A 25,243-nucleotide genomic window follows, 5' to 3' on the forward strand; every position below is an offset into this window, starting at 1 on the left:
TTTTTCTCTGTGATATCCACCTAATTTATTTCTTCTCCACTTACAGATCTGAGCCTAAATGAAACTTCCTCAGAAGAGCATTCCTTGCCCCCCTCCTAGTTTAAATTAATCATTCTTCCATTTTATTCACAAAGTGTTGTCATTTTTACTTCATAGCACTTACTACAACTTGTAATTACATGTTTAGTATTATTATTTGTTTTAAATAAATTCTATAAATTCCATGAGAGGAGAAATTGTGCCTGTCTTAGTCACCAGTGAATACCCACAATTAGCAAAATCCATGTATATTGTAGGTGACAAATATTAGGCAAATAAATAAATATAATATCTCTGTTTCTGGATGTGCACGTATCTTAGGAGGGCTGACAAATTTTAGATGTCTCAGATTAAGGTGGTGTGTGATAACAACGTAGACATGGGTAATATAAAATATTTTAGAATATTGGTAGTGATTTAAAATTTAGGGCTAAAACTCTCCTATATTTGTTATTTAAGTAATTAATGCCCCCTGTTTATGAATATTTATAAAATTATTTTGCAAGTAGACTTTGGGAAATTGTTGATGGCAACTTAAAATTAGCTGCCAAATTTATAATTATATTAGTCTAGTAGTTATTTCACTATTAATAATTTTTTATTTCAAATCAATTTAAAATTTAGGTTATTTGGCTTTAAGATAGTAGCTAGCAGGAACTAAATAAATACCAATGGTAAACTCTTTAAGGTGAAATAGATTTACAACATCAGTTTTATGATGTTTAGACTTTTTCCTGATACTTAAGAAATTCTATGGTGCAACTTTAAAATGCAGAAAAATGTGAAGGCTAGAATAAAAATTTTCTGGTGTCTTACCACTTACCACAAGTTGATGAACTTATTTCAAGTACTTTTTTACACATATAGGAATATATACAATTAGGTTTATATTCTAAGAATAGATTTATTTCCTGACCTTCTCCCCACCCACCCCACTTAACAGTGAATACTCTCCCATAATATTATTTTTTAAAAGAAATAGCCAATTAATATAGGTTATTAAACAAGCCTAAAATCATAGTGGCTTGAACAGACAAAGATTTCATTTTTGCTCATGTTTCAAGTCCACTGGATGTCACTAGGGACTCTTTCCCATGTCATTCTCCATTGGGGATCAAAGCTGATGGAGCAGAACTACCCAATGTTTTCTAGATTGTTGTGATAAAAGGACATAAAAGTTGCAAAACACACACTGGCCCTTAAAATTTTTTCCCAAAGTCTGACAATCACTGTAATTCACACTTATTGACCAAAGCTAGTTACAGTCACAGTTTTTGTTCAATGGTAGAGCAAAGTATAATCCTACCATACTCCAAGAAGGAACAAAAAACCCCCAAATATTTGTGGACAGCCTTAAAGACTACCACAGTCTGCCCTTATACTCACAGAGAGATTAAGTTTAGTGCTCTTAAACACAAAGTACATCTGTCCCCTTCTGAAAGGAGACAAGAAAAAAATTTCCAGCTAGTTACAACATCATGCTCAAAGTTCAGGATCTCTGCTTAATGCCCTCTAATCTCTTCATTAGGTCTGTACTAGAATTCTCTTGGCTCAGAAACGTGTGAACTAAAAAGACAAGTTGTCTGTCTTCCACACTTTCAAACTTTAATAGATTGAACTGGAAGAAGATGACCAATATAAATGCTCCCATTCAGAAAAAGAACATTTAGAGATAAACATAAATCACAGGTCCCTAGAAATTCTGAACACCACTGGGCAGTTATAATCAGGAGTTCCAACTGTGGGTTCAGTAAGGTTCCCATATTCCATTCATTGGAAGTAGCTCCTGCAGCCATTACTCTTCATAACCCTTGGGTTCTACCCTTTCAGAGGTCCATCATTTTCACTGTCTTCAGCAGCAGTATTTGAGGAGGGCAATAGAGAATACATAAGATTTTTCAGCTTTCTTTCTACTTAAAGAAATTTGGGAGTCCAAGGGTTATTCAAAGTCTTAAAGAGTCAGAAGCTTCTTTAATCCAGATTCAGGATTTATTTGATATATAGCTCTTTCTCAAACATAGTCAGCTTCTTATCTATTTGATCTTAGTTTACTCCGTGTTCCAATGGCCAAATCCACAATTCTTATCAAGACATGATTTTTGGTCTAAATGATTATAGGTTTCTTGAGACTATCAGTCTTTGGTGGGATAGGCTTATTCTCTTTTCAATATTCCCTTATTCTCTTTTCCTTGAACTATTGATTTCAACAAAGAGAATGTGTTACGTGCTATTTTAATCCACTCATAAAGTTTAATAACAGGTGTGTTGGCTACAATCTTAAATCAATTCTTATCACTAGAGATTACACTTTAATTTGCCTTTGTTGCTCAAAGAATGTCCTCAATTTTATATGCTGTGATCTAAACTGGAGAAAGTTTTTTTTTTCCTTTTACAGCCCATCAAATGCCTGAGTGTCTAGACTCTCACTATTTTCTTTTATTTTCACTAGATAAAAATTTTTTTCCTGAGTTTGTCTTTTTTGTAAAACCTTGTCAAATGTATCCAAAAATTAAAAATGCATACTGTTTTCCAAACTGTTCATCTACACTTATAATAATTGGGTTCACCATCTGCCTTCTAAATTATTGCAGGTGATAGTTTACCAAACATTTCCTTACTTTATAACATAGGTCACTATAGTTCCAAAATTTAATGTCATATCCTTATCATCTGCTATGTGACCTTTATGCCACATTTTAATTTCTTAACAGAACCCCACTACTGTTACCAATTTCTATAACCAGTTAGGATAAGCAATTATAATTTAGTAATAAAAGCCTCGAAAATCTCAGCGATTTTAATAATAAATGTTAATTTCTCATTCATGCTACTTGTCTATCAAAGGTTGGAATTCTCTACACTGTGCTTAATCTTGGATTCAAGATTACTGGAAGCCCTCCCTGGAACATTGTTTTGATTGGCAGAGGGAAAGAGAGCATGGCAGAGTGTATATTAGATCACAATCCTACCATCTACCTAGAATACAAAAAGAAATCAAATATTTATGAACATCCCTAATTTAACCCATTAAAAAAATACGACTTTCAAAGTACTCAAGGAAATAAAAAAATAGGAACTTGATTATATTTCTGTTTGTAACATTGCCAAATGTCTCAAAAGATGAAAACCCCAGAGTTTGCAAAAGCACATGAAGCAAACACTGGGAGTGTGGAATGCTACAAAATTTCTGTAGTACAATTTGGTAATATCTATTAACTCTTAGGTCTTCTAAGAAATTTATAATTTGAGCCAGTAATACCATTTCTAAGAATATAAACTGACATTTAGACACAGATTCATATGTGTTAAATTCTTTATAGTGGTATTTATAATAGTAAAAAAAGGAATGCAAATATTCAACAATAGAAAAATGGTTAAATGCATTTTAGTATACCTGCATGGGGAAGTTCAATTTGCATCTATTTAAATTATGTTTTAAATTCTGGAATATTCTCAGAATATAATGTGCATGAAGAACAAATTATAAATTTCATTAATTGTGAATTAGGAGAAGTGCATAAAGTTAGGTTGAGTGATAAATAATGTAGGTCTGGGAAAAAGATGATGGTGTTAAGACTGTGAAGATGGGAAGAAAGGGAAGATAGGAGATTCAAAAGGGGAATGATTGACATTTCTTGGTGATAGTTTTAATATAGCAAATTATGGAGGAGATGGTATAAGATATGGTTCACAGTTTCTGATTTGTATATGAAAACAAAAGGCAAATTCATCCATTAAAATAGTGAGCTTTAGGAGAGTGCTCTGTGGTGAAGTGAGAGCAGGTGCTCAGCGCTGAGAGAATGTTGAGTTTAAAGTGCTTCCCATATACTCATCAAGAGATGGCAATGGTATATTACAAGTTTGGAAATTTAAAAAGACACTTGTACTAGAGATATATACTTGTTTTTATCTGTTTTTAGTGTGTTGTAATTCTTATTACTTTTTTGAGAAAAACAACTTTTTAAATATGATATAAAGTCTCTCCCGTTTTTACTTATTTTGAAAAGTCACATTTAGTAAACACACAATTATTATATATGAGCCATATTCTGTTCTAATGTTTTTAGTTATCTTCTACTGCTGATGCTACCTCTTGTGTTTAAATGATTCTGCCTTCCTTATCAGATAGAGTCCAAACATCTCCAGCCTTGTCTTGTACGTTTTTTGCAGTCTTTGTTTTAACCATACTAAATTACTTGTAATTTCTGAAATACTTTTTAAAAGCCCTTTCTCTGTTGCCTAAAATGTTGCTTTATCTATGTTCTTACATTACTAACTACAAAAAATCATTTAAGTGACTCAGTTTCTGGGCCATTTTGTTCAGAAACTAGAAACTAACAAATGTAATTGCTTTTCCTTTGGTCTACTGCTATCTCAAAAACAATAAATGTTTATTCGATGACTCTCCAAATAAAGAGTGAATTAATTCAGATCAATATTAGAAAATATGATTCTCATGAACATTTCTATAAATAATCGGCTTTATAATTTAGAGGAGATTCCACATGCCTGGGGCAGAACTTGGGACAAATAAGGAATTTGAAAAAAGGGGAAAAAAGGAGAAATGCTATCCATGGGGGAAATAAGGATAAATTGAAAGTAGAATTGGAAATGAACCTCGACTGACATGTAAGGTTTCTAGAGCTAAATGTAGACACTCAGGTAGTTTAAAGCCAGCTAGCTTTGAACCAAACTACATACTTAGAATAGTTCTGGAAGGGTGCAAATGATAGATTTTATCAAGCGATCTGAGGGTATGAAATGATTGAGACTTGGATTCTGAGTGAAAGAATTTTTGGCTTGGGATCACTGGTTATTTAATCTTAAAGATATGAAAATATCTAACTAAGGAGATACACAAGATGGTTCTAGAACAAATAGTACACAAGTGGGAGAGTAAAATATCCAAGTCTCCTGACTACTAAGACATTGATAGGAGGAAATTAGCATGACTTGGCCTCAAGGAACAAAGTGCATTGGGTAGCTTCTGAGTAGGAAAGGAGTTTTTAACTTGGAAAACGTATCTTATGATCTTAGCATTGCTTACTGAACAGAGGAAAAATTTTCTACCTATCAGTAGAATTCAGTGAAATAATGGGAGCCTGGAAAATAGGAAAATCATGTCAAAGGTTGTTATCATCTTCAAGGAGAAGGAAAGATTTAGAAGATTCTCATCACAATAGAATAGTTCTTATTTCTTTCAAAAGATTTTTGACATCATCCTTTTGAAGGCCTCCTTCATATCTTTATTTCTAAGGCTGTAGATAATGGGGTTCAACATAGGTGTTATGATCCCGTAGAATAGGGAAACCATCTTCCCCCAGTCCTTAGAGGTGGACAAAGGTGGCTGTAGATACATATAGATGGCTGTTCCAAAGAAGAGAGACACCACAACCATGTGGGATCCACATGTCCCAAAAGCTTTTTGCCGTCCTTCTGCTGACCTGATTTTCAATACTGCTTGAGCTATGAAGCCATAGGAGATGAGGATCAATGTCACTGGAATTAGCAGAATTAATACACTAAAGAAAAAGAGCTCAGCCTCAATAGGCTTTGTGTCAGCACATGACAACTTGAGAAGGGCAGGAACCTCACAGAAAAAGTGGTCCACTTCCTGATGACCACAGCGTGGCATGTGAAGGGTCAAGGAAGACTGCAACACTGAGTTGCTGAAACCAGTGAGCCATGAGAAGGCTGCCATTTTTAGGCAGAACCAGCGATTCATGATGACTATGTAGTGGAGGGGTCTGCAAATTGCCACAAATCTGTCAAAGGACATAACAGCAAGGAGTAGACACTCAGTGGCTCCTAGGGCCAGAAAGATGATGAGTTGGGCCACACAACCACCGTAGCTGATAGTCTTTTTGTTGCGACAAATATTTACCAACATATGAGGGACTGTGCTTGTGGTATAACAGAGATCTAAGATGGAGAGATTGGTGAGAAAGAAATACATGGGTGTATGAAGTTTGGGATCCAGAATGCACACCATCATGATGGACACATTGCCAAAGATGGTCATTGTGTATGACATTAACATGGCCACAAAAAGGGGCATTTGTAGCCAGGGCCTGTCTGAGAAGCCAAGTAATATAAACTCTTTTGTGGAGCTCTCATTTCCCCAATTCATGATGACTCACTTATTTTTCACTCCTAAAAAATATAAGATAGGAAGCCGTCAATGGATATTTATTGAATACTCTTATTGGAACTGATTTTAATTCAGATTAATTAAAATGAGTAGCTCAGATCCAAATGTAATTTATAGTCAGTTAAATGAAGCCCTTGTGAAATAAAATATGCTTATTTCATGGCTAAAAAGTAGTTTCTCTGTTTTCAGTAGTTGTGTTTGAATTATTTTGCTAAGTAAATTTAAATGATAACAAGAATACAAAATTATATGCAGAAAACATGGAAAATTGTAAGTTCTCAATACATTTCAATTTCTGTCCCTCACCTTACCTCCTAACCTATCTGAATAAGCATTTTAGTAATAAATACTGGTTTTTAATCCAACTATTTTAAATTCAGACTGAATATTCTGAGTAATATAGAGGTTGTACAAGTTACATCTAAATCTGCAATTGATCTAAAGAAATTCTGCTTGTTTTAGTAACATCATTATGTGATTTTTTCTTTGAGTTGTATCTTTCTCCTAAATGACATGTGCATGTCCATTCCTACAAAGTTATAGTGGCTATTGGAGACTTTGATTCACTGTAATAAAATTTTGACTTGTTTGTGATAAACAAGTGATGACCATTGGTGTCACCTCCCCATCTGCAAACATTTTGATGAAAATAGTAAACCTGATAACTTAATCATTGTCCGACTAACATGTGACAGGCTGTATTCAGTGCCTGAAATAAATCATTTCTAATTCTCAAAACCCATACAACTAGGTATGATTTACATTTTATTGCTACTGTGATTTAGTGAAAACACATAATCTGCACACTTGGTAATGGTGAGGCCAAAACTCAAGTCCAGGATTTAAAGACCATATTTTATACCATATTTTCCCCCCCAATATACAAATAGCTCAGTAAGAATAGTTACATACAACAGTGGTTATAAATTAAAACAGGAAAAACATCAAAAATCACATATTCATGTTAATTTTCTTCAATCTGTGGAAGTTATCAGTATTTAGTTATGTGACCTAAGTGCCCCTAAATTTCTTCAGTCTACTTTTCATGTTTAAATGCAATGTCATTGAGATGACCACACCATTTAAATTTACCAGCATAAAAATAGAGAGGACTGCTAGGTAGACTTAAGAAAAAAAGATAAAATAAGGATTGTTACACTTTAACACAGAATAAGACACCTTTTTTCAGAGTCAAAAACACTGATATATCAGTGGGTTTTATACATGTATGTTTTTATACATATAAAGTATAACTTGACAATAGAATGTCTACATGAGAATGAAGCGAAATGGCTCTAAGATTTTTAACTTCTTTCATTATATGTGGTTTTAATTTTGGCTTTTTAGCTACAGATACATATTATTCCTTTTAAAATAACAGCAATACATCTTTGGTTGAAAAATACAAGAGAATATGAGATTAGGCTTTTTTGAATGTTTATGTAAATTTTCAAAATGTTAAGTATGTTAGGTAATGCATATGTTAAAAAGCTTGATTTAGCCATTCCACAGTGTTTACATACATCAAAACATCAGGTTGTAGGGGCGGCCCCGTGGCTCATTCGGGAGAGTGAGGCGCTGGAAGCACCGAGGTCGCGGGTTCGGACCCTACGTAGGGATGGCGGGTGCGCTCACTGGCTGAGTGTGGTGCGGACCACACCTTGCCGAGGGTTGTGATCCCCTTACCGGTCAAAAACAAAAAGCAGCAACAAAAAAACCGATCATATTGTATATCATAAGTATATACAGTTTTTACTTGTCAACAAAAAATTAAAAATTTTTATACAAAAAGTACTGTATACAAATGTAAAAGATAAATGACAAGATGGAAAGACATACAGTATTTATGGCAAAATGGTTATTATATTAAGTTACAAAGAATTATTACTTAATAATGAGAAAAAGACCAAAAGTCCAATAAAAAATGAGCAATGGTTATAAATAAGCAATTTGAGGAAGAAAAAAATATTAAATAACAGTGAAAATAGAAAAGACATGCAGCTTTCTCATCACTGAAGAAACACAAATTGAAACAATGAGGAAATATTACACGGTCTCTCCATTTGGTAATGTTAAAAATAATTACCTTTAAAAGCTAGCTGTTGGGAGCTCTGCCTCTGTATCTAGAATCTTTTATTTCTGAGCTGTGGGATCCTGGGCAAGTTTGTGAACATCCTTGTGCCACATTTTTTAAAATCTGTGAATTGATAAAAAGAGAGTTATTGTGATGCTCAAATGAGACAATACATACACATCTGAACTTAGGACAGTGCCTGAAACATAGTAATCATCTAATAAACGTGAGCTAGTTATTGTAAGTAGCATAGTTACTAATAGTATCATTAATATCAGTCCTTAGCAATAATCATTAAAAGTAACACTGTATCATTATTTCAGATTATCTTGCATATGAGAAAACAGACAACTTACTATTTGTGGTCCCAGTTCTTATTATAATTATATAATATTATAATATGAAATGATTAAATGTATGGGGACACTTCAAAAAGTTTGTGGAAAAAATGGAATTAAAAGATAATATATTTGGATACCCTTACAGGCTAGCAACCAAAAAAAAAAAAAAACAAAGAAAGAAAGATAATACAAATCCTTTCATCATTTTTTTGAAGATCCCTCATGTATGTAAAATTTTTTTGTTTCTAGCATAATACTGAGAAAATAGTTTTCTAGGAAATGGAAGTAGAGATCTTGAGTTATCTGAGGGGCATGGGATAGTAGAAGATTCTATTCAGCAGCTGTTTTATTCTTCTATGTTTTTCACATTCTTTACTCTTCTCCACATTTTATATGACACTGGTGCCAGCTCATCTACCAATTCCTCCCTTACATTATCAGAAAGTGAATGTACCCCTTGAAAAGAACATGTTGATTCCACTGTCATTTTAAGTCTTTTCCCATTTATATTTCATACACAAATAAAAAAAACAAAAACCTCCAATAACCACTTATTCTTTTTCTACTTAAAAGATATCCCAGTGACTCATTTTATACACAGAGATATAATGAGAAATGTTCATTCAAAAGGGTGAAAGGGTAACAAGGATTTTTTGGAATTACTGAAAATACTTGACATTTATTTCAAGGTTCCCAGGAAGCAAATTGGACACCCTGATTATTTAATGTGATACAACCCAGAGGCAGGGGTGTGGGTGTGATGCGCATGAGAGACCCTTTCCACTCACGATAGCATAATTCTCTGTAGAAGACACCACTCACCTTTTTTCTAAGTGTCCAAGAGATATCCATGACTTTCTTTGTGCCATGTTTCAAAAGAAATCTGGTCCAAAGACAGGATGATAAACGCACTGACTTTTTGAGTTTTCACCCCTTGTGACATTCTTATTCAACTATCTTTAATACACTGATCAAGAACGAAATTATCGTGTAACCTGGACTGCATCAAGAACATATAATATGAGAAAAGTTCTTATGATGAAGTGAAAGTATATTATATTTTCTTCAGTCACTAGTACATTTTTGACTGGACACAGGCTCTCCTCACCAGGCTCCTAGTAGATTTTTATAATGAGAAGCTAACTTTACAGATACCAGTAACATTGGTAGTATCATAGAGAGAAGGCTGTGTCTTTAAAGAAAAACCAACCAACATTTATTAAAGGCCTGCTATTCACAGCGCTGTGTCCTCTGTTCTAGCCCTTGGGATTCCAGAGTTCCTCAAGTTTAATTGGTCATCGTGTCCAGAGAGGCAATAAGTGAACTTTATTCCCATCTACACTAGTAGCATAATACTGGCACATAGGTGGTTCACAAATTCAAAAACTAGGATAAGGATTAGCGTAATAAAAATAAACTGTAAAATATGTTTGAAGTTGTTTAGTTAGGAAAACACGAGGCTAAATAAACTTGTAGACCCAAATTCCTTTAAAATGGTTACCCTCTCTGATAGTGCATATGGAAAAACAGTATTCTATTGTTCACTGATTTTTACAATGAATATTTTGTACTAAACTGCCAGAGATCTGCAGGTTAAAAAATTATATCGTACAGAGTCTCTGTACATAGAAATTAATCCACTGAAGTTTAAAGTTAACATTAATTCATGGGGACAGAACAAAAAGAAATGACATGAGATTGGAACAGGAATAGCTTTTGAAAATAAGTTGATTTGTGCAACTTGTAACTTAATAGGAGCTCACCTAAGATTTAAGTAAAATTTTAAAAATGTAATTAAATTCACATTCAGCCTAGATATAACCTCAAAAACAAAAAAACAAAAAAAACAAAAAACAAAAAAAGAACAGTCACATCCTGGTATTCTAAAATATAGTTGGCCCTTTATTTCTGTGAGTTCTGCATCCATGGATTAAACCAAGTGTGGGTCACAAATATTTGGAAAAAACAAAAACTAATAAAAAGTAATACAACAACAAAAACTAATACAATTAAAAAGCAACACAGTGTACAACTACTTACACAGCATTTACATTGTATTTGGTACTATAAGTAATCTAGAGATAATTAAAAATATTTTGGAGGATGTGTGTGGGTTATATGTAAATATTGTGACATTTTATATGAGAATTGAATATCTGTACATTTTTGTATGGGGGAGGAAATTGCTCCTGAAACCAATTCCCTATGGATACTGAGGGACAACTGCATTTCTTTGCCCTTATTTTTCTTTTTGTGTATCATGTATTTTTACAAATTGTAAAATTGTATATGTAGAATATGATAATTTTCTAAATTATAACAAAAAAATTGTAACTGTATTACTTTGTTCTAAATAATATTTATGTATCAATTTTTATGTACATATATTAAACCAACTGTTTAATATATGGTTTCTATACATATGTACATACTTTCCCAGTTATTTTTCTGCTATTAAATATTTACATTTTCTGAATTTGTCACTTTATACTATAGATCATTTGGAATAAAGTGCTTTCCGTATTTGACCTTCTTTAGATTTCAGAAATGGAGTTTCTTATTTTTCAGAAATGGAGTTAGTAGAGTAAAATATATTACTATATGTAATACATATTCCTAATTAGTTTTCAAAGGAATATAATTGGTTGTGCTTGGATTATAACAGAAAAGTAATCTTAGATGGAGATTATAGAAGAGAAACGTATAAGCATAAATCCCACAAGGTTTCATTGAAAAAAAAAGTCTCTCCTGTTTTGGTTTTCATGTCATGCCAATTTTCTTTTTAAAATTGACAGATAACATTATGTACAACATAATGTTTTGAAGTATGTATACATTGTGGAATGGTAAAATATAGCCAATTAACAAATGCATTACATCAAATAGTTATCATTTTTGTGGTGAGACACATAACTTCCACTCTCTTTACATTTTTTGAGAATACATTTTATCTCATTAACTATAGTCATCTTGTTGTACAATAGATCTCTTGAAATTTATTCTTCCTACCTACGTGTTATTACGTATTCTTTGACCAACATCTCCCCATCCTTCCTCCCCTCCAAGCACTTCAGCCTCTGGTTACCATTCTACTCTCTACTTCTGTGAGATCAACTTTTTTAGATTCCATGTACCAATGAGATCGTGTGGGATTTGTCATTCCATGCCTGGCTTATTTCACCTAGCATAGTGTCCTCCAAGTTCATCCCTATTGTCACAGATGGCAGGAATTTACTCTTTTCTAAAAAAAGTTTTACATTTACTTGTACATATTTGTGGAGTAGTGTGTGATTTCAATACATGCACATGCTGCACAATGATTCACTTAGGGTAGACGGCATAGTGTGGTACCCGTCAGTCCATCAGTTCTCTTCCCTCCTACTCACCCTCCCTTCCCGGCCTCTAGTAACCATTATTCTGCTCTCTACTTCTATGAAAACCACTTTTTCTTTCTTTTTAGATTCTACATATGAGTGATATCATGCAGTATTTGTCTTTCCATACCTGACTTACTTCACATACCAGTTCCATCCATGTTGCTGCAAATGACAGGATATATATTTTTTATATAGCTGAATACTATTCCGTTGTGTATATATACTACAGTTTTTTTTTTTTAAATCCCCTCATCCACTGAGGGATGTTTAGGTTGATTCCATCTCTTGGCTATTGTGAATAGTGTTGTGATGAACATGGAGTGCAGGTATCTTTAAGATATATTGATTTCATTTCCTTTGGTTGTATACCCAAAAGTGAAATGGTTGGGTCATAAAGTAGATCTATTTTCAGTTCTCTGAGGAACCTCCATACTGTTTTACACAGTGGCTGTACCAGTTCACATTCCTATCAACAATGCAGGAGAGTTCCCTTTTCTCCACGCCCTTGCTAGCATTTATTTTTTTTCTGTTTTGTTGGTAATAGCCATTCTAACTAGAGTGAGATGATATTTCATTGTGGTTTTAATGTGCATTTCCCTGATGATTAGTGATTTTGAGGATTTCTTTTATGTGCTTGTTGGTCATTTGTATGTCTTTTAAGAACTGTCTGTTCAGGTCCTTTGCCCATTTTTTAATTGGGTTATTTATATTTTTGCTGAGTTGTTTGAATTCCTCATGTAGTGTGAATTTTAGCTCCTTGTTTGATGAGTAACTTATGAACACTCTCCCTTCTGTAGGTTGTTTTTTTTACTTTGTCCATAGTGTCCCTTGCTGTGCAGAAGCTTTTTAGTTTGATGTGGTCCTATTTGTCCATTTTCGCTTTAGTTGCCTGTGCCTTTGTAGTGTTGCCCAAAAAAGCACTGCCCACCCAATTTTGTGTAGGATTTCCCCTATGTTTTCTTTTAGTAGTTTCATAGTTTCAGGTCTTAAATTTAGGTGTTTAATCCATTTTCAGTTGCTTTTTGTATCTATTGAGAGATAGGGATCTAGTTTCAATCTTCTCCATGTAGATTTCCAGTTTTCCCAGCACCATTTACTGAAGAGACTGTCCTTTCCCTGGTGTATGGTTTTGGCACCTTTGTTGAAAATTAGTTGGTTGTAAGTGCGTGGTTTTAATGTGCATTTCCCTAATGATTAGTGATTTTGAGAATTTTTTGTGTGTGCTTGTTGGTCATTTGTATGTCTTCTTTTAAGAAATTCTGTTCAGGTCCTTTGCCCATTTTTTTCTTTTGTCTTTTTGTGACCAGCCATATGGCGCTCAGCCTGTGAGTGCACCGGCCATCCTTATATAGGATCCGAACCCGCCGCGGGAGCACTGCTGCACTCCCAGCGCCGCACTCTCCCGAGTGCACCACGGGGTTGGCCCCCATTTTTTAACTGGATTATTCTCTATTCACTCTATTCTTTTCCATTGTCTAATCTGTCTGTTTTAATGCCAGCACCATGCTGTTTTTGTTACTATAGCTTTATAATATATTTGAAGTCAGGAAGTGTGATACCTCCAACTTTGTTCTTTTTGTTCAAGATTGCTTTAGCTACAGCTGATCTTTTGTGGTTCCATACAATTTTTTTTTTCCTCATTCTGAGAAGAGTGTCATTGGTAATTTGACAGGGATTGTGCTGAATATGTAGATTGCTTTGGGTAATATGGACATTTTAATGATGCTAATTCTTCAAACCCATGAACATGAGATATCTCCCCAATTATTTTTGTCTTCTTCAAGTTTTTTCACCAGTGTATTATAGTTTTCATTGTAGAGATCATTCACCTCATTGGTTTAATTTACTCCTATGATTTTTTTTCTTTTATTTGGCTGAATAGTATTCCATTGTGTGTACATACCACATTTTGCTATTTTTTAAAAACATTCTTAATTGATAAATTATAATTGTACATATGTACGGGGTACAACCTGATGTTTTAATACATATATTGTATGTTGTATAATAAATAAATTAGGGTATTTGGTGTATACATCATTTCATACATTTATCATTTCTTCATGGTGAGAACATTCAAAAGCCTCTCTTTTGGCTATTTTGCAATGTGCAATACCTTACTATTAACTCTTGTAACCCTACTGTGCAATAGAACACCATAATTTATTTCTCCTATCTAATTGTAACTTTGTACCCATTGACCAACTTATCCCCATCCTCCCCTCTACTCTATGCATCCCTTCCTAGTTCCTGGTAAACACTGTTCTACTCTCTGCTTCTGTAATATCAACTCTCTATCTCTTTTTTAGATTCTACACATGAGTGAGATCATGTTGTATTTGTCTTTTTGTGTCAGGCTTATTTCACTTAACATGATATTCTCCAGGTCCATCCACATTTGTTGCAAATGACAGGATCTCATTCTTTTATATGAGTGAATAGTATTCCATTGTATATATATACCATATTTTCTTTATCTATTTGTCTTTTGTTGGACACTTGTGTTAATTCTATATGTTGGCTATTGTAAATATGAGGGTGCAGATATCTCTTCCACATACTGATTACATTTCCTTTGAATATATAGCCAGTAGTGAGATATCTGGGTCATATGGTAGTTCTATTTTTAATTTTTTGAGGAAACTATATGCTGTTTTGCATAGTGGCTGTACTAATTCACAGTCCTACCAGCAGTGTGTGAGTGTTCTCTTTTCTCCACATCCTTGTCAATACTTGTTTTCTTTTTGATAGTAGCCATTCTGAGTAAAGTGAGGTGGTTCCTCATTGTGGTTTGATTCACATGTACCAGATAATTAGTGATGTTGAGCATTTTTTAAAATTGATCTGTTGGCCATTTGAATGTCTTCTCTTGAGAAATGTTTATTCAGCTCATTTACCCAGTTTTAATTGGGCTATTTGTTCTTTTGCTGCTGAGTTAAGTTTCTTGCATATTCTGGATATTAATCCCTTGTCAGATGTATAATTCGTTAATATCTTTTTCCTATTCAGTAGGTTGTCTCTTCACTCTGTTAATTGATTTCTTTGCTGTGTAAAAATGTTTTAGTTTAATATAATCCCATTTGTATATTTTTGCTTTTGTTGCTTATGCTTTTGAGGTCTTATGTGCTTTGTCAATAAAATTGACAAACATTTAGCTAGACTAAGAAAAAAATAGAGAAGACAAAATCAGAAGTGAATGGGCCGAGCCCGTGGCGCACTCGGTAGAGTGCTGCGCTGGGAGCGTGGCGACGCTCCCGCCGCGGGTTCGGATCCTATATAAGAATGACCAGTGCACTCACTGGCTGAGTGCCGGTCACGAAAAAACGACAAAAAAAAAAAAAAATCAGAAGTGAAAATGTAGACATTACAACTGTTACCACAGAAATACAAAAGACCAAAGATACTATTATGAACAATTATATGTCAGGAAATTGCATAACCTAGAACAAATGAATAAATTGATTGACAAATGCCTACCAATTGAATTATGATGAAATTGAAAATCTGAATAGACCAATAACAAGTGAGGAAATAGAATCAGTAATACAAAGTTTTCCATTAATAAAAAACCCAGGACTTGATGGCTTCACTGCTAAATTATACCAAACATTTAAAGAACTAATACCAATTCTTCTCAAACTTTTCCAAAAAATTGAGGGGAACATTTACAAACTCATTTTATGAGGCCAGCATTATCCTTATTATCCAAATCAGACACAACAAAAAGAGAAAGTACAGGACAACATCCCTGATGAACACAGATGCAAAAATCCCCAACAAAGCACTAGCAAATATAATTCAGCAGCACATTAAAAAGATAATTTATCATGACCAAGTGGAATTCATCCCAAAGATGCAAGAATGGTTCAACACACACAAATCAATAAATGTGACATACCACATCAATATAATGAAGAATAAAACCATATGATGATTTCAATAGATGGAGAAAAGGCATCTGACAAAATTGAACATCCTTTTATGATAAAAACTAACAACAAATTAGATATAGAAGAAGTGTATCTTAACACAATAAAGGTCATATATGACAAACCCACAGGCAGCATCAGACTGAATGGGGAAAAATTGAAAGCTTTTCTTCCAAAATCTGTAGCATGACAAGGATTCTCACTCTTACCACTTCTATTCAATTCATTAGTGGACATTCTAGCCAGAGCAATTAGGCAAGAGAAAGAAATAAAATGCATCCAAATAGAAAAGAAAGAAGTTAAATACTCCTTGTTTGCAGATGCCATAATCTTATATATAGAAAACCTTTAAAGACTCCACCTAAATCTGTTAGAACTAGTAAACAAATTTATTAAAGTTGCAAGATACAAAAACAGCATATAAAAATCAGCAGAGTTTCTAAATTCTAACAGCAAACTATCTGTAAGAAAAAAATCAAGAAAACAATTTCATTTATGACAGCAACAAAAATATACTTAAGAATAAATTTAACCAAAGAGGTAAAAGATCTCCATACAGAAAACTATAAAACATTGATGAAAGAAATTGAAGAGGATACAAGTAAATGGAAAGCTATTCCATGTTCATGGATTGAAATAATTAATATTGTTAAAATGGCCATATTACCCAAAGTGATCTACAGATTCAATGCAATCCCTATCAAAATACTAATGACATTCTTTACAGAAATAAAAAAAATTCTAAAATTTGTATGGCACCACAAAAGACTTCAAATACCCAGAGCAATCTTGAGCAAAAAAGACAAAGCTGAACAAATCACATTACATGACTCAAAATATACTACAAAGCGATAGTAACCAAAACAGCATGGTACTGGCAGAAAAGCAGACACATAGACCAATGGAAAAGAAGAGAACCCAGAAATAAATCTGTGCATATACAACAAACTGATTTTTGACAAAGGTGCCGAGAACACTGTGATGATTAATTGTAGGTGTCCATTTGATTAGATTAAGGAATACCTAGAAACCTGATAAAGCTCTCTCTTCAGGTGCATTCAGATGTTTCCAGAAGAGATTAGCATGTGGTCCTGAGTGGACTAGTTGAGAAAGATCTACCTCAATATGGGCGGGAAACATCCAATCTACCGGGAACCTGGAAAGAACGAAAATGGAGGAAAAGGCAAATAGCTTTCTCTATCCACTAGAGCTGGGATACACTCTGCTTTCCTGTCCATGGATATCAGAACTTGAGACTCTTCAGCTTTTGGATTCCAGGACTTACACCAACAGCACCATCTACTTTCCTGGTTCTGAGGCCTTTGAATTTGGACTGAGCCATGCTACTGGCATCCAGTTTGCAGAATGCCTATCATGGCACTCCTCAGCCTTCACAATTGTGTGAGCCAATTCCCCTAATAAACCCCCTCTCATATATTTATATACATATCCTATTGGTTCTCTCTCTCTAGAGAACCCTGACTAATATAAACACATAATAGGGAAAGGACTCTCTGTCCAATAAATGGTTTTGAGAAAATGGATATCCACATGCAGAAGAAGGAAATTTGACCCATATCTTACACCATATGTAAGAATCAATTCAAAATAGTTAAAAGACACAAATGTGAAATCCAAAGTTATCAGACTATTAGAAGAAAACATAGGAGAAAAGCTCTGTGATATTGGTCTGGGCAAGGATTTTTTTGATATGATCTCAAAACAGGCAACAAAAGCAAAAATAGACAAATGGGATTACATCAAACTAGAAAGCTTCTGCATAGCAACAAAACCGATCGACAGAGTAAACAGACAACCTACAGAATGGGAGAAAATATTTGCAAACTATACATCTGATAAGGAGTTAATATCCATAACATGTAAGGAACTCAAACAACTCAATAACATGAAAACAATTTGATTAAAAAATGGGCAATGGACCAGAGTAGACATTTTTCAAAAGAAGATGTACAAATGGTCAACAGATATATATGAAAGAAATGCTCAACATCGCTATTCATCAGGAAAATTGTAAATCAAAGCCTCAATGAGATATCACTTCACTCCTGTTAGAATGGCTATTCTCAAAGAGACAAAAGATAACTAGTGTTGGTGAGGATGTGGAGAAAAGAAAACATTCACATACTGTAGGTGGGAATGTAAATTAGTACAGCCCTTATATGAAACAGTGTAGGGGTTTCTCAAAAAAGTAAAAAAGTAAAGAAAACATTTTATATTTTATATTTTTAAAGCTTTGACTGAATGTGTAAAATGGGAGGGCACTGGGGTGTTTGGGATTTAAAAAATATTGAACATTGCATATTACACTATGATTACCAACAATTAAGACAAATTTCTTTAATGAGACATTTTTCAATTTGCTCTAAACTGCACTCTTATAAATTAAGGAATGAAAGCAATATTTACATGTAACTGGTAACATAGTAAGGAGATAACATTTTAAATTCTCTGTAGTTTACAGTTTTCTGAATCAGCTTAATGAAACAACTCTGAAATTTCAACACAGTTAATGAAAAAACCCTTTTATTATTTGTAATTACTTATTTACATTAATCCATAGTTTAAAGAAATTGCTCACATCATTTATTTTTACATTTAATTGTCTAATTAATTTGCCAATTATTCTTTGGTATGGATCTAATTTTATCTTTTTCCCCACAAATGACTAAACAGTTGTTTCAGCACCTTCATTTAAAAAGTCTGTTTTGTTCCAGTGATTTGAGATAATATGTTTATTATATATGATATTTTCCAATGGACTAGGTTCTATTTCTGGATTTCCAGTTTTATTTCTTTGACCTGTTTGTATGTTTATTTTGATTTCTAATAGTGACAAAATGTGGCAAGGATAGAAGCAAAGTCAGCTGAAAAGTAGAAACCTAGTCTAATATACTTCCGACTTTCTCCTTCCATTTGATATATGAAAGCATGACTTCCCCAAGATCTGAATATTTTGGATGATTTGGGGAAGACAGGAGGCTTTCCTCTCCAATGTTTTACAAAGCTGGATCTATATTTATTAAGATCAAGAGCAGTTGACGTACTGGTAGCAGCAGAAGAACGTGCATAAGCCATCCAGTAAGACCTAATCTAGGTGCTCCTAGAGATCTAATTTGCTCACTTTAGAACAGGAAGCCTGAGGGTCCTTTCCAGACTTGGAAAATAAGAGACAGAGAGATGAGCAGAAGTGAAAATGCCTTGGCATACTGTTTTTCACAAACTTTCCCATAGTTTTCAAAAAGCTTGAACTATTGGAATTCTTATGATGTCTCAGTGAAGTGAACAAGTTCTATGTCCCTGAAGACTCAGGATCTGCCTCTACACTGAGGAAGAGCTCAGACAACCCACGGTCTTCCAATTCCTGCCACTGTAAGAACGGCTCTGTCATTCTGTATCTCAGAATTCTTAAGGGTTTTCTGCATTCCTAAATATTTTACTGTTTTTAGGAGAGGTCGGTGTATTTATTAGTATTTAATTCTTCGAAAATGATAGTGTACATGCAGTATATGTGGTGTGTCAGGGTTTTTTAGTTGTAAGAAACAGAAATCCCCTCTGGACTCCTTAGGAAAAATACACGGTTGGAAAGATATAGTGGGTACCTCAGCAAATGAAAGTATTAGTAAGATCATCAGGATACTGGAATGAAAGGAATCAGGGTAGGCCCGGGGGATCTCAGTGTCTGGAAATAATGGTTAATCATTTTGGGACACTACCATCTATTGAAGATTCAAAGCTTTCTGAAAGACTGATTTGTCTAAAATCATATGGCCACCCCTGTGATCAGAGTTTCCTGATCAACAGTTCGCAAGAGAGCAATTCTTTGACTGAATGACAAAAGGTGGAGAAAAATAAGAGACGGCAAATCCTGTTATGGTAACTCTTTGTTAACTGAGTATTTGATTAGTTACAGTGTTCTCTTCCCTCCCTCTGCCAAGAAATAGAAAATTTTTGTATTGTGCTTGAGTATTGGGAAACGTGATGTGACTGAGTATGAGCTCATGGGCCATTTATGACATAACTATAAATCCTAGATATTTGAAGACTTTTCAAGTCCCCTTGATTCAAAATTCAAGTTGATAATTTATTGATACTGAAATGAGACCCTTTATTCTCCTACTCCACCTGAAATCTGACCAAACACAAAGTGGGGATAAGTTGAAGACGGGAGGACTTCATTTGACTTTTATGGAATATTAGGCCCCTGGGCCTCAAAAGAAGTTTACATTGTACAAAATAGTGTCAATAGTTAACAGCAGGATATTGCGTACTTGAATTTTGTTAAGAGGGTGGATCTTATGTTTGGTGCTCTTATCACAAAAACAAAGGGACACGTTTATTACGTGGAGGGTGATGTTCATAACACAGGTGTATACATTTGTCCAAACTCATTACATTGTATACATTAATTATGTGCAGTTTTTTATATAGCAATGATATCTCAAAGTAGATGGAAAAAATAAAAACAAATTGACCATTAAGGAGGCAAATAAATCCTGTAAAAGGATGAAAAAAACGAGATAGGTCCCCAGCTTTTCCCTAACTTCTATCTTTGCCTCCTTTTCTTCTTTTTTCTTCATTTCTCCTTCCCTCCCTCCCTGTCTCCCCCTCTCGTCCCTCCTTCCTTCATCCCTTCCTGTAGCTTTTTACCTCCTCTACTCATAAACTTGGACTAGCCAACAAACCTCAAGGCTTATAAAAACAGCTCTCAGAAAATATTGTTCTAATGGCTATTGGCAGGAAAGAGGCAGGAAAATGTGGACAATCCCAGCTGTAATTTTAGGTCAAAGTAGAAAAATTCAACCTTAAACAAAAGCACAACTCAACTTCCTCTATCCTAGACGAACTCCGATCCTGCTTTAATCAGTCATCTGGTATTCAGGTGCTCGCTGATGTGCATTAGCTCAACAAAGCCTTTAACCTCTATTCCAGTCACTTATATAATTTTCTTTTGATGATCTATAGCTTTCAGTGATCCCCAAACAGCACATGTGTAAAAAGACATGGATCCTCTCAGACTTTGGGCTTGCTGGATGGAACCTAGGATGGACAAAGTCCCAGGGGCTAGTCTTTGATCAAAATCAACCTTGTAAATTTCTAACTTATGTGTGCAATGACATAAAAACGTCTGAGAAGCACTGTCTATTCTCCCCCATTGCTGCCTTCACTGACGGTCTCTCTTGGTGGACAGGTGTTGGTTTAGGTTCTGAGCAGAAAATTTCATGGCATTCTCTAGAGTTTGTTGTGGGTTAGGAAGGTTCTGGCAACCCTAGGTAGATCTGGTGCTCTGGAGGAACCACTTACTGCTATGAATTTTTACTTTATAGGAGTCCTGGAAAAGCGGAGTGAGGCCATGTCAGTGTTGCCAGGAGACATCAGACTCCTGCCAGATGTTAAGATTTAAGATATTAAGATGTTAAGATTCCATGGCTAAACATGGGAGATGGTAGTAAGTGCAGCTATATTTGGATTTTTTAATAGTTAGAAGCCAACTTTATGCAAGTAGGAAAAAAGTTTACTGTACAAGTTTCTGCTCTAGCTAAAAACAATGTAAAGGTTTTGATAATGTTAGATTAAAAAATATGTAAAGGTAATTTTTAAATTAAGCCTAGTCTGGAGAACAATTTATCAAAAACTCTAAATTTAAAGGCAAAGAATTAATCAAAATGTGAAAGATCCAACTGAGTTTAAGCTAGACCCTTTAGAAAAAAAATTGAAAATAAAAAGGAATCCAGATGTTCAGAAAGAGTTAAATTGATAGCTAACGTTACAACAAGGATTCAATCACTGCCAGATGTGTTTTAAGTTCATCCAGTACCAAATGTCTAGAGCCAAAATAACTTTAAAGCTATGTCAGATGAATGAAGAATAAATTGCCATAGCAATGAAGTACAGTTTGGATGAAAATGTCCATCTTTGGGAAAGCCTAAATGTTTTCATGAGAAGCTGAAAGATGAAATAAATGATTAAGTAAACTCAATAAAACAGAAATAATATTTGAACACTTGGGACGAATGCTAAATGACAAGGTAAGCCAGACCAAATCTCTGACTAAAGAATGGCAAATGATGATGGATTTTGCTGCTGTCGTTGTGAAAAGGACCGTAGCCAGAAAAGTGGCCATCTTTGGGGTAACTAAGACCCAGCAGAAAATTTCAGTTAGCCATTAACTTGGAAACTGATAATCATCAATTCCTTGAGGTTAGCAGAGGAACTGAGAAACTGACCATATGGCTGAAACTGTCCTGAGATGAAATCACATCCTCTTATGTTGATTTACTTTAGAGGTTGTACACCTACAATTAAGAACTGAAACTAAGTTTTCTGTTTTGCTAATCAGCTACAGCTCCTAGCTAATTATAAACTCCTTCTTACTTAAAGGAAAATTGCATTCACATTAATTAGAAGTCTGTGAGGGTGACATTGAGCTGTGAGCTCCTCCGGGGGCGTCTTTAGGAATCAGCACCATGGCAGAAGACATCAAGACCAAAATCAAGAATTATAAGACTGCCCCTTTTGATAGCCGCTTCCCCAACCAGAACCAGACCAGGAACTGCTGGCAGAACTACCTGGATTTCCACCGCTGCGAGAAGGCAATGACCGCCAAAGGGGGTGATGTCTCTGTATGTGAATGGTACCAGTGTGTATACAAGTCCCTCTGTCCCATATCCTGGGTCTCAGCTTGGGATGAGCACCAGGCAGAAGGCACATTTCCTGGGAAGATCTGAACTGACTGCACCCCTCCTCTCCTCTGTCCTCTGTCCTCCCAGGGTGGGTAAAGGGGGACCTGGGTACATGGTGATCCCTGCCCTGGGACCCTGAATCATGACTTAACTAATAATAAAAACTCATTGGAAAACTGTAAAAAAAAAAAAAAAAAGAAGTCTGAGTCAGGTATTTTTATGTTCCACTGATGCTTGACTGAGGTTATTATTGTTGAGCTGTCCCTAGGAGAAAAGGACTCCAATCCCGAGATAACATCAAGGGCTTGAAGCTGACCAGTCCACCAGCTGCAGCCTCCATGATGCCAAAAGCACCCAATCCATCATGGGACACTGACACCTGACTCAGACCCTCTGGTGATCCAAGCCTTACCCTTTTCTTGCAGGAAAAAACCCCTTACCTCATCTTCCCACCTCTTTCCTTTTATAAACCTCAGAACAGACATCAGAAGGCTGGACAATTTTAGCTTGGTCATCCCCCAGATGCCAAATGGAACTTCCAATCCTTGTACCACCTTTTGGTCTTTGAGTCATTTGTTTAGTATGAGAGGACAAGCTGAGCCTGGTCTGCCAGTAACAGTTGGAGAAGATAAAACAGATTCAGGTATATTAGAGTGCATATAATGAATAAACCAGAATATGAATATTACTTAGATAGTTCTGAATAACTTGATTTATGTTGTTGTAAAAACCTTTGAAAGAGACATAAACAAAATTTACCTGAAGAATATAAAAGAAGCACTTAAAAGTATATTAAAAGTTTCCAGAATGAATTAAGCATCTTGGCCTTGTTTTGATAAAGTTGATGAGTCTAGTGGGTATGGTATTAAAGACATGATCTTGGTAGTTAATAAGTACACCTGATTCATCACTCCCATTTGAAAGGGAAGAAGGAGGACCAGGCTTTGGTTCTCATTTCTTCCTCCAATGTTACAACTGGAACCAGAAAATTAGTTCATGAAAACATCTCCTTTTCTTCTTCCTCCCAGGCTTATGGGGACTTTCCCAATACTACTTTACACCAAAGGATTTTTTTTCTGGCCCAGTACATCCTCTGTTAGCAATGGGAGATGTTTCTCCAACAGTGTTGAATGATTTCTCTACTCATACATTTGAAATTAGAAGAAAGTCACCTTCCTGAGTGATTCTGCCTTCAAATGAATCTACTTCTTAACATCCCGGAACAATAAAAATGTGTTTGGCATCTTAAAGTAATTATAATTTCTCCCTATTGTTGTTAATTGGTTATACAAGGCTTCAAATTGAAGCTTAATGGAATTAAAATTATTTATTTTACAAACAAATTATTTAAATGTCAATCTTTTGAGTAAATAATTTTACTTTCTAGAGAGTGTGCATACAATATTCTGGGTTTTTTTTTTTTGTTGTTTGTTTGTTTAATGAGTCCACTATAACAGTCTATAGTGGAGAGTTATACAAGTGGTTGAGTAATCAAAGACATTTGAAACTGTAACTTTTTCTATATGCCAAGTGCTGGATTTACTACAGTTAAAAGACAAATATAAAAGCAACTGTATGTTCCACTATCTAAATTTTAATTGATTTTAAAGTCCCTTGATGAAAACAGCAAAAGAATTAGAGATGTAGTTAAAATAAGAAAAGAGAACCATAGAGGAAACCATGGTGAACTGAGCCAAATCTAGAACTCAATTTCCTTTCTCCCAGGATCATAAACATGCCACCAAATAAACCTTTGAACAAAACAAGATGATACAAGAAAAAAGAAAATTCCATAAAATAAAATCACTAGTTTTCCATATTTCATAGTTTATGTCCTTGCCTCCCTCTCCCTTGGTGACTGTCCACACATTCTCTTCTCTCTCCAAGCAAATGTTGTCATTTCATCTTCCAATCTCACTCTCAACTGATGTCCTTGCTTTTCACCTCAAATAGAAAATTGAGGGCCGGCCCCGTGGCGCACTCGGGAGAGTGCAGCACTTGGGAGCGCAGTGGCGCTCCCGCCGCGGGTTCGGATACTATGTGGGAATGGCTGGTGCGCTCACTGGCTGAGCGCGGTGCGGGCGACACCAAGCCAAGGGTTGTGATCCCCTTACCAGTCACAAAAAGACAAAAAAAAAAAAAAAAAAAAAAAGAAAGAAAAAAAAAGAAAATTGATGCAATCAGAAAGGAATTTCCATCATATTCCTGCATCACCTGAACACACACACCATCTTCTATGCCCACATATTCTACTTTCTGTCCAGTTCCTATGGATGAACTGTTTGTGCTCTGACAGAGGCCAACCCATCCATTTCTGCTCTGGATCCACCCACACCTACTCAAAGACTTTGTTCCAGAGTTCATTCTCTCTCTCCTGCCATACAAACTTTCACGCTCTGTATGTCATTCCCATAGTGCACAAACGTGCTGTCACTACATCCATCTTAAAAAAAGAACTCTTTTTGCCTTCTCTTGACCTCACTTACTCAACTGCTGTAACATCATTTGCCTCTTTCTGTTTCAGCAAAGAACTGCTAAAGAGTTTCCTATGTGTGTTGTCTCCAACTTGTCTCCTACCACTCTCCTTTGCTTCTACTCCAGTGTGACTGTTGCCCTCTGTCCCCTACCGAA

General features: G+C 35.0%; 2 protein-coding genes across 2 annotated transcripts; one reads left to right on the forward strand and one right to left on the reverse strand.

Moving 5' to 3' along the window:
* Positions 1-5,239: 5,239 nt before the first annotated feature.
* Positions 5,240-6,169, reverse strand: LOC134378671 (putative olfactory receptor 2B3). The gene has a single exon (XM_063097980.1). It carries the CDS (start codon positions 6,167-6,169, stop codon positions 5,240-5,242), a length of 930 nt encoding a protein of 309 aa, XP_062954050.1.
* Positions 6,170-22,347: 16,178 nt separating this feature from the next.
* Positions 22,348-22,788, forward strand: LOC134378644 (cytochrome c oxidase subunit 6B1-like). Its single transcript, XM_063097946.1, has one exon. The coding sequence runs from the start codon at positions 22,397-22,399 to the stop codon at positions 22,655-22,657; it is 261 nt and encodes an 86-aa protein (XP_062954016.1). The 5' UTR covers positions 22,348-22,396; the 3' UTR covers positions 22,658-22,788.
* Positions 22,789-25,243: the final 2,455 nt, after the last annotated feature.

This window comes from Cynocephalus volans, chromosome 5, assembly GCF_027409185.1.
Source record: "Cynocephalus volans isolate mCynVol1 chromosome 5, mCynVol1.pri, whole genome shotgun sequence".
Classification (NCBI taxonomy): Eukaryota; Metazoa; Chordata; class Mammalia; order Dermoptera; family Cynocephalidae; genus Cynocephalus; species Cynocephalus volans.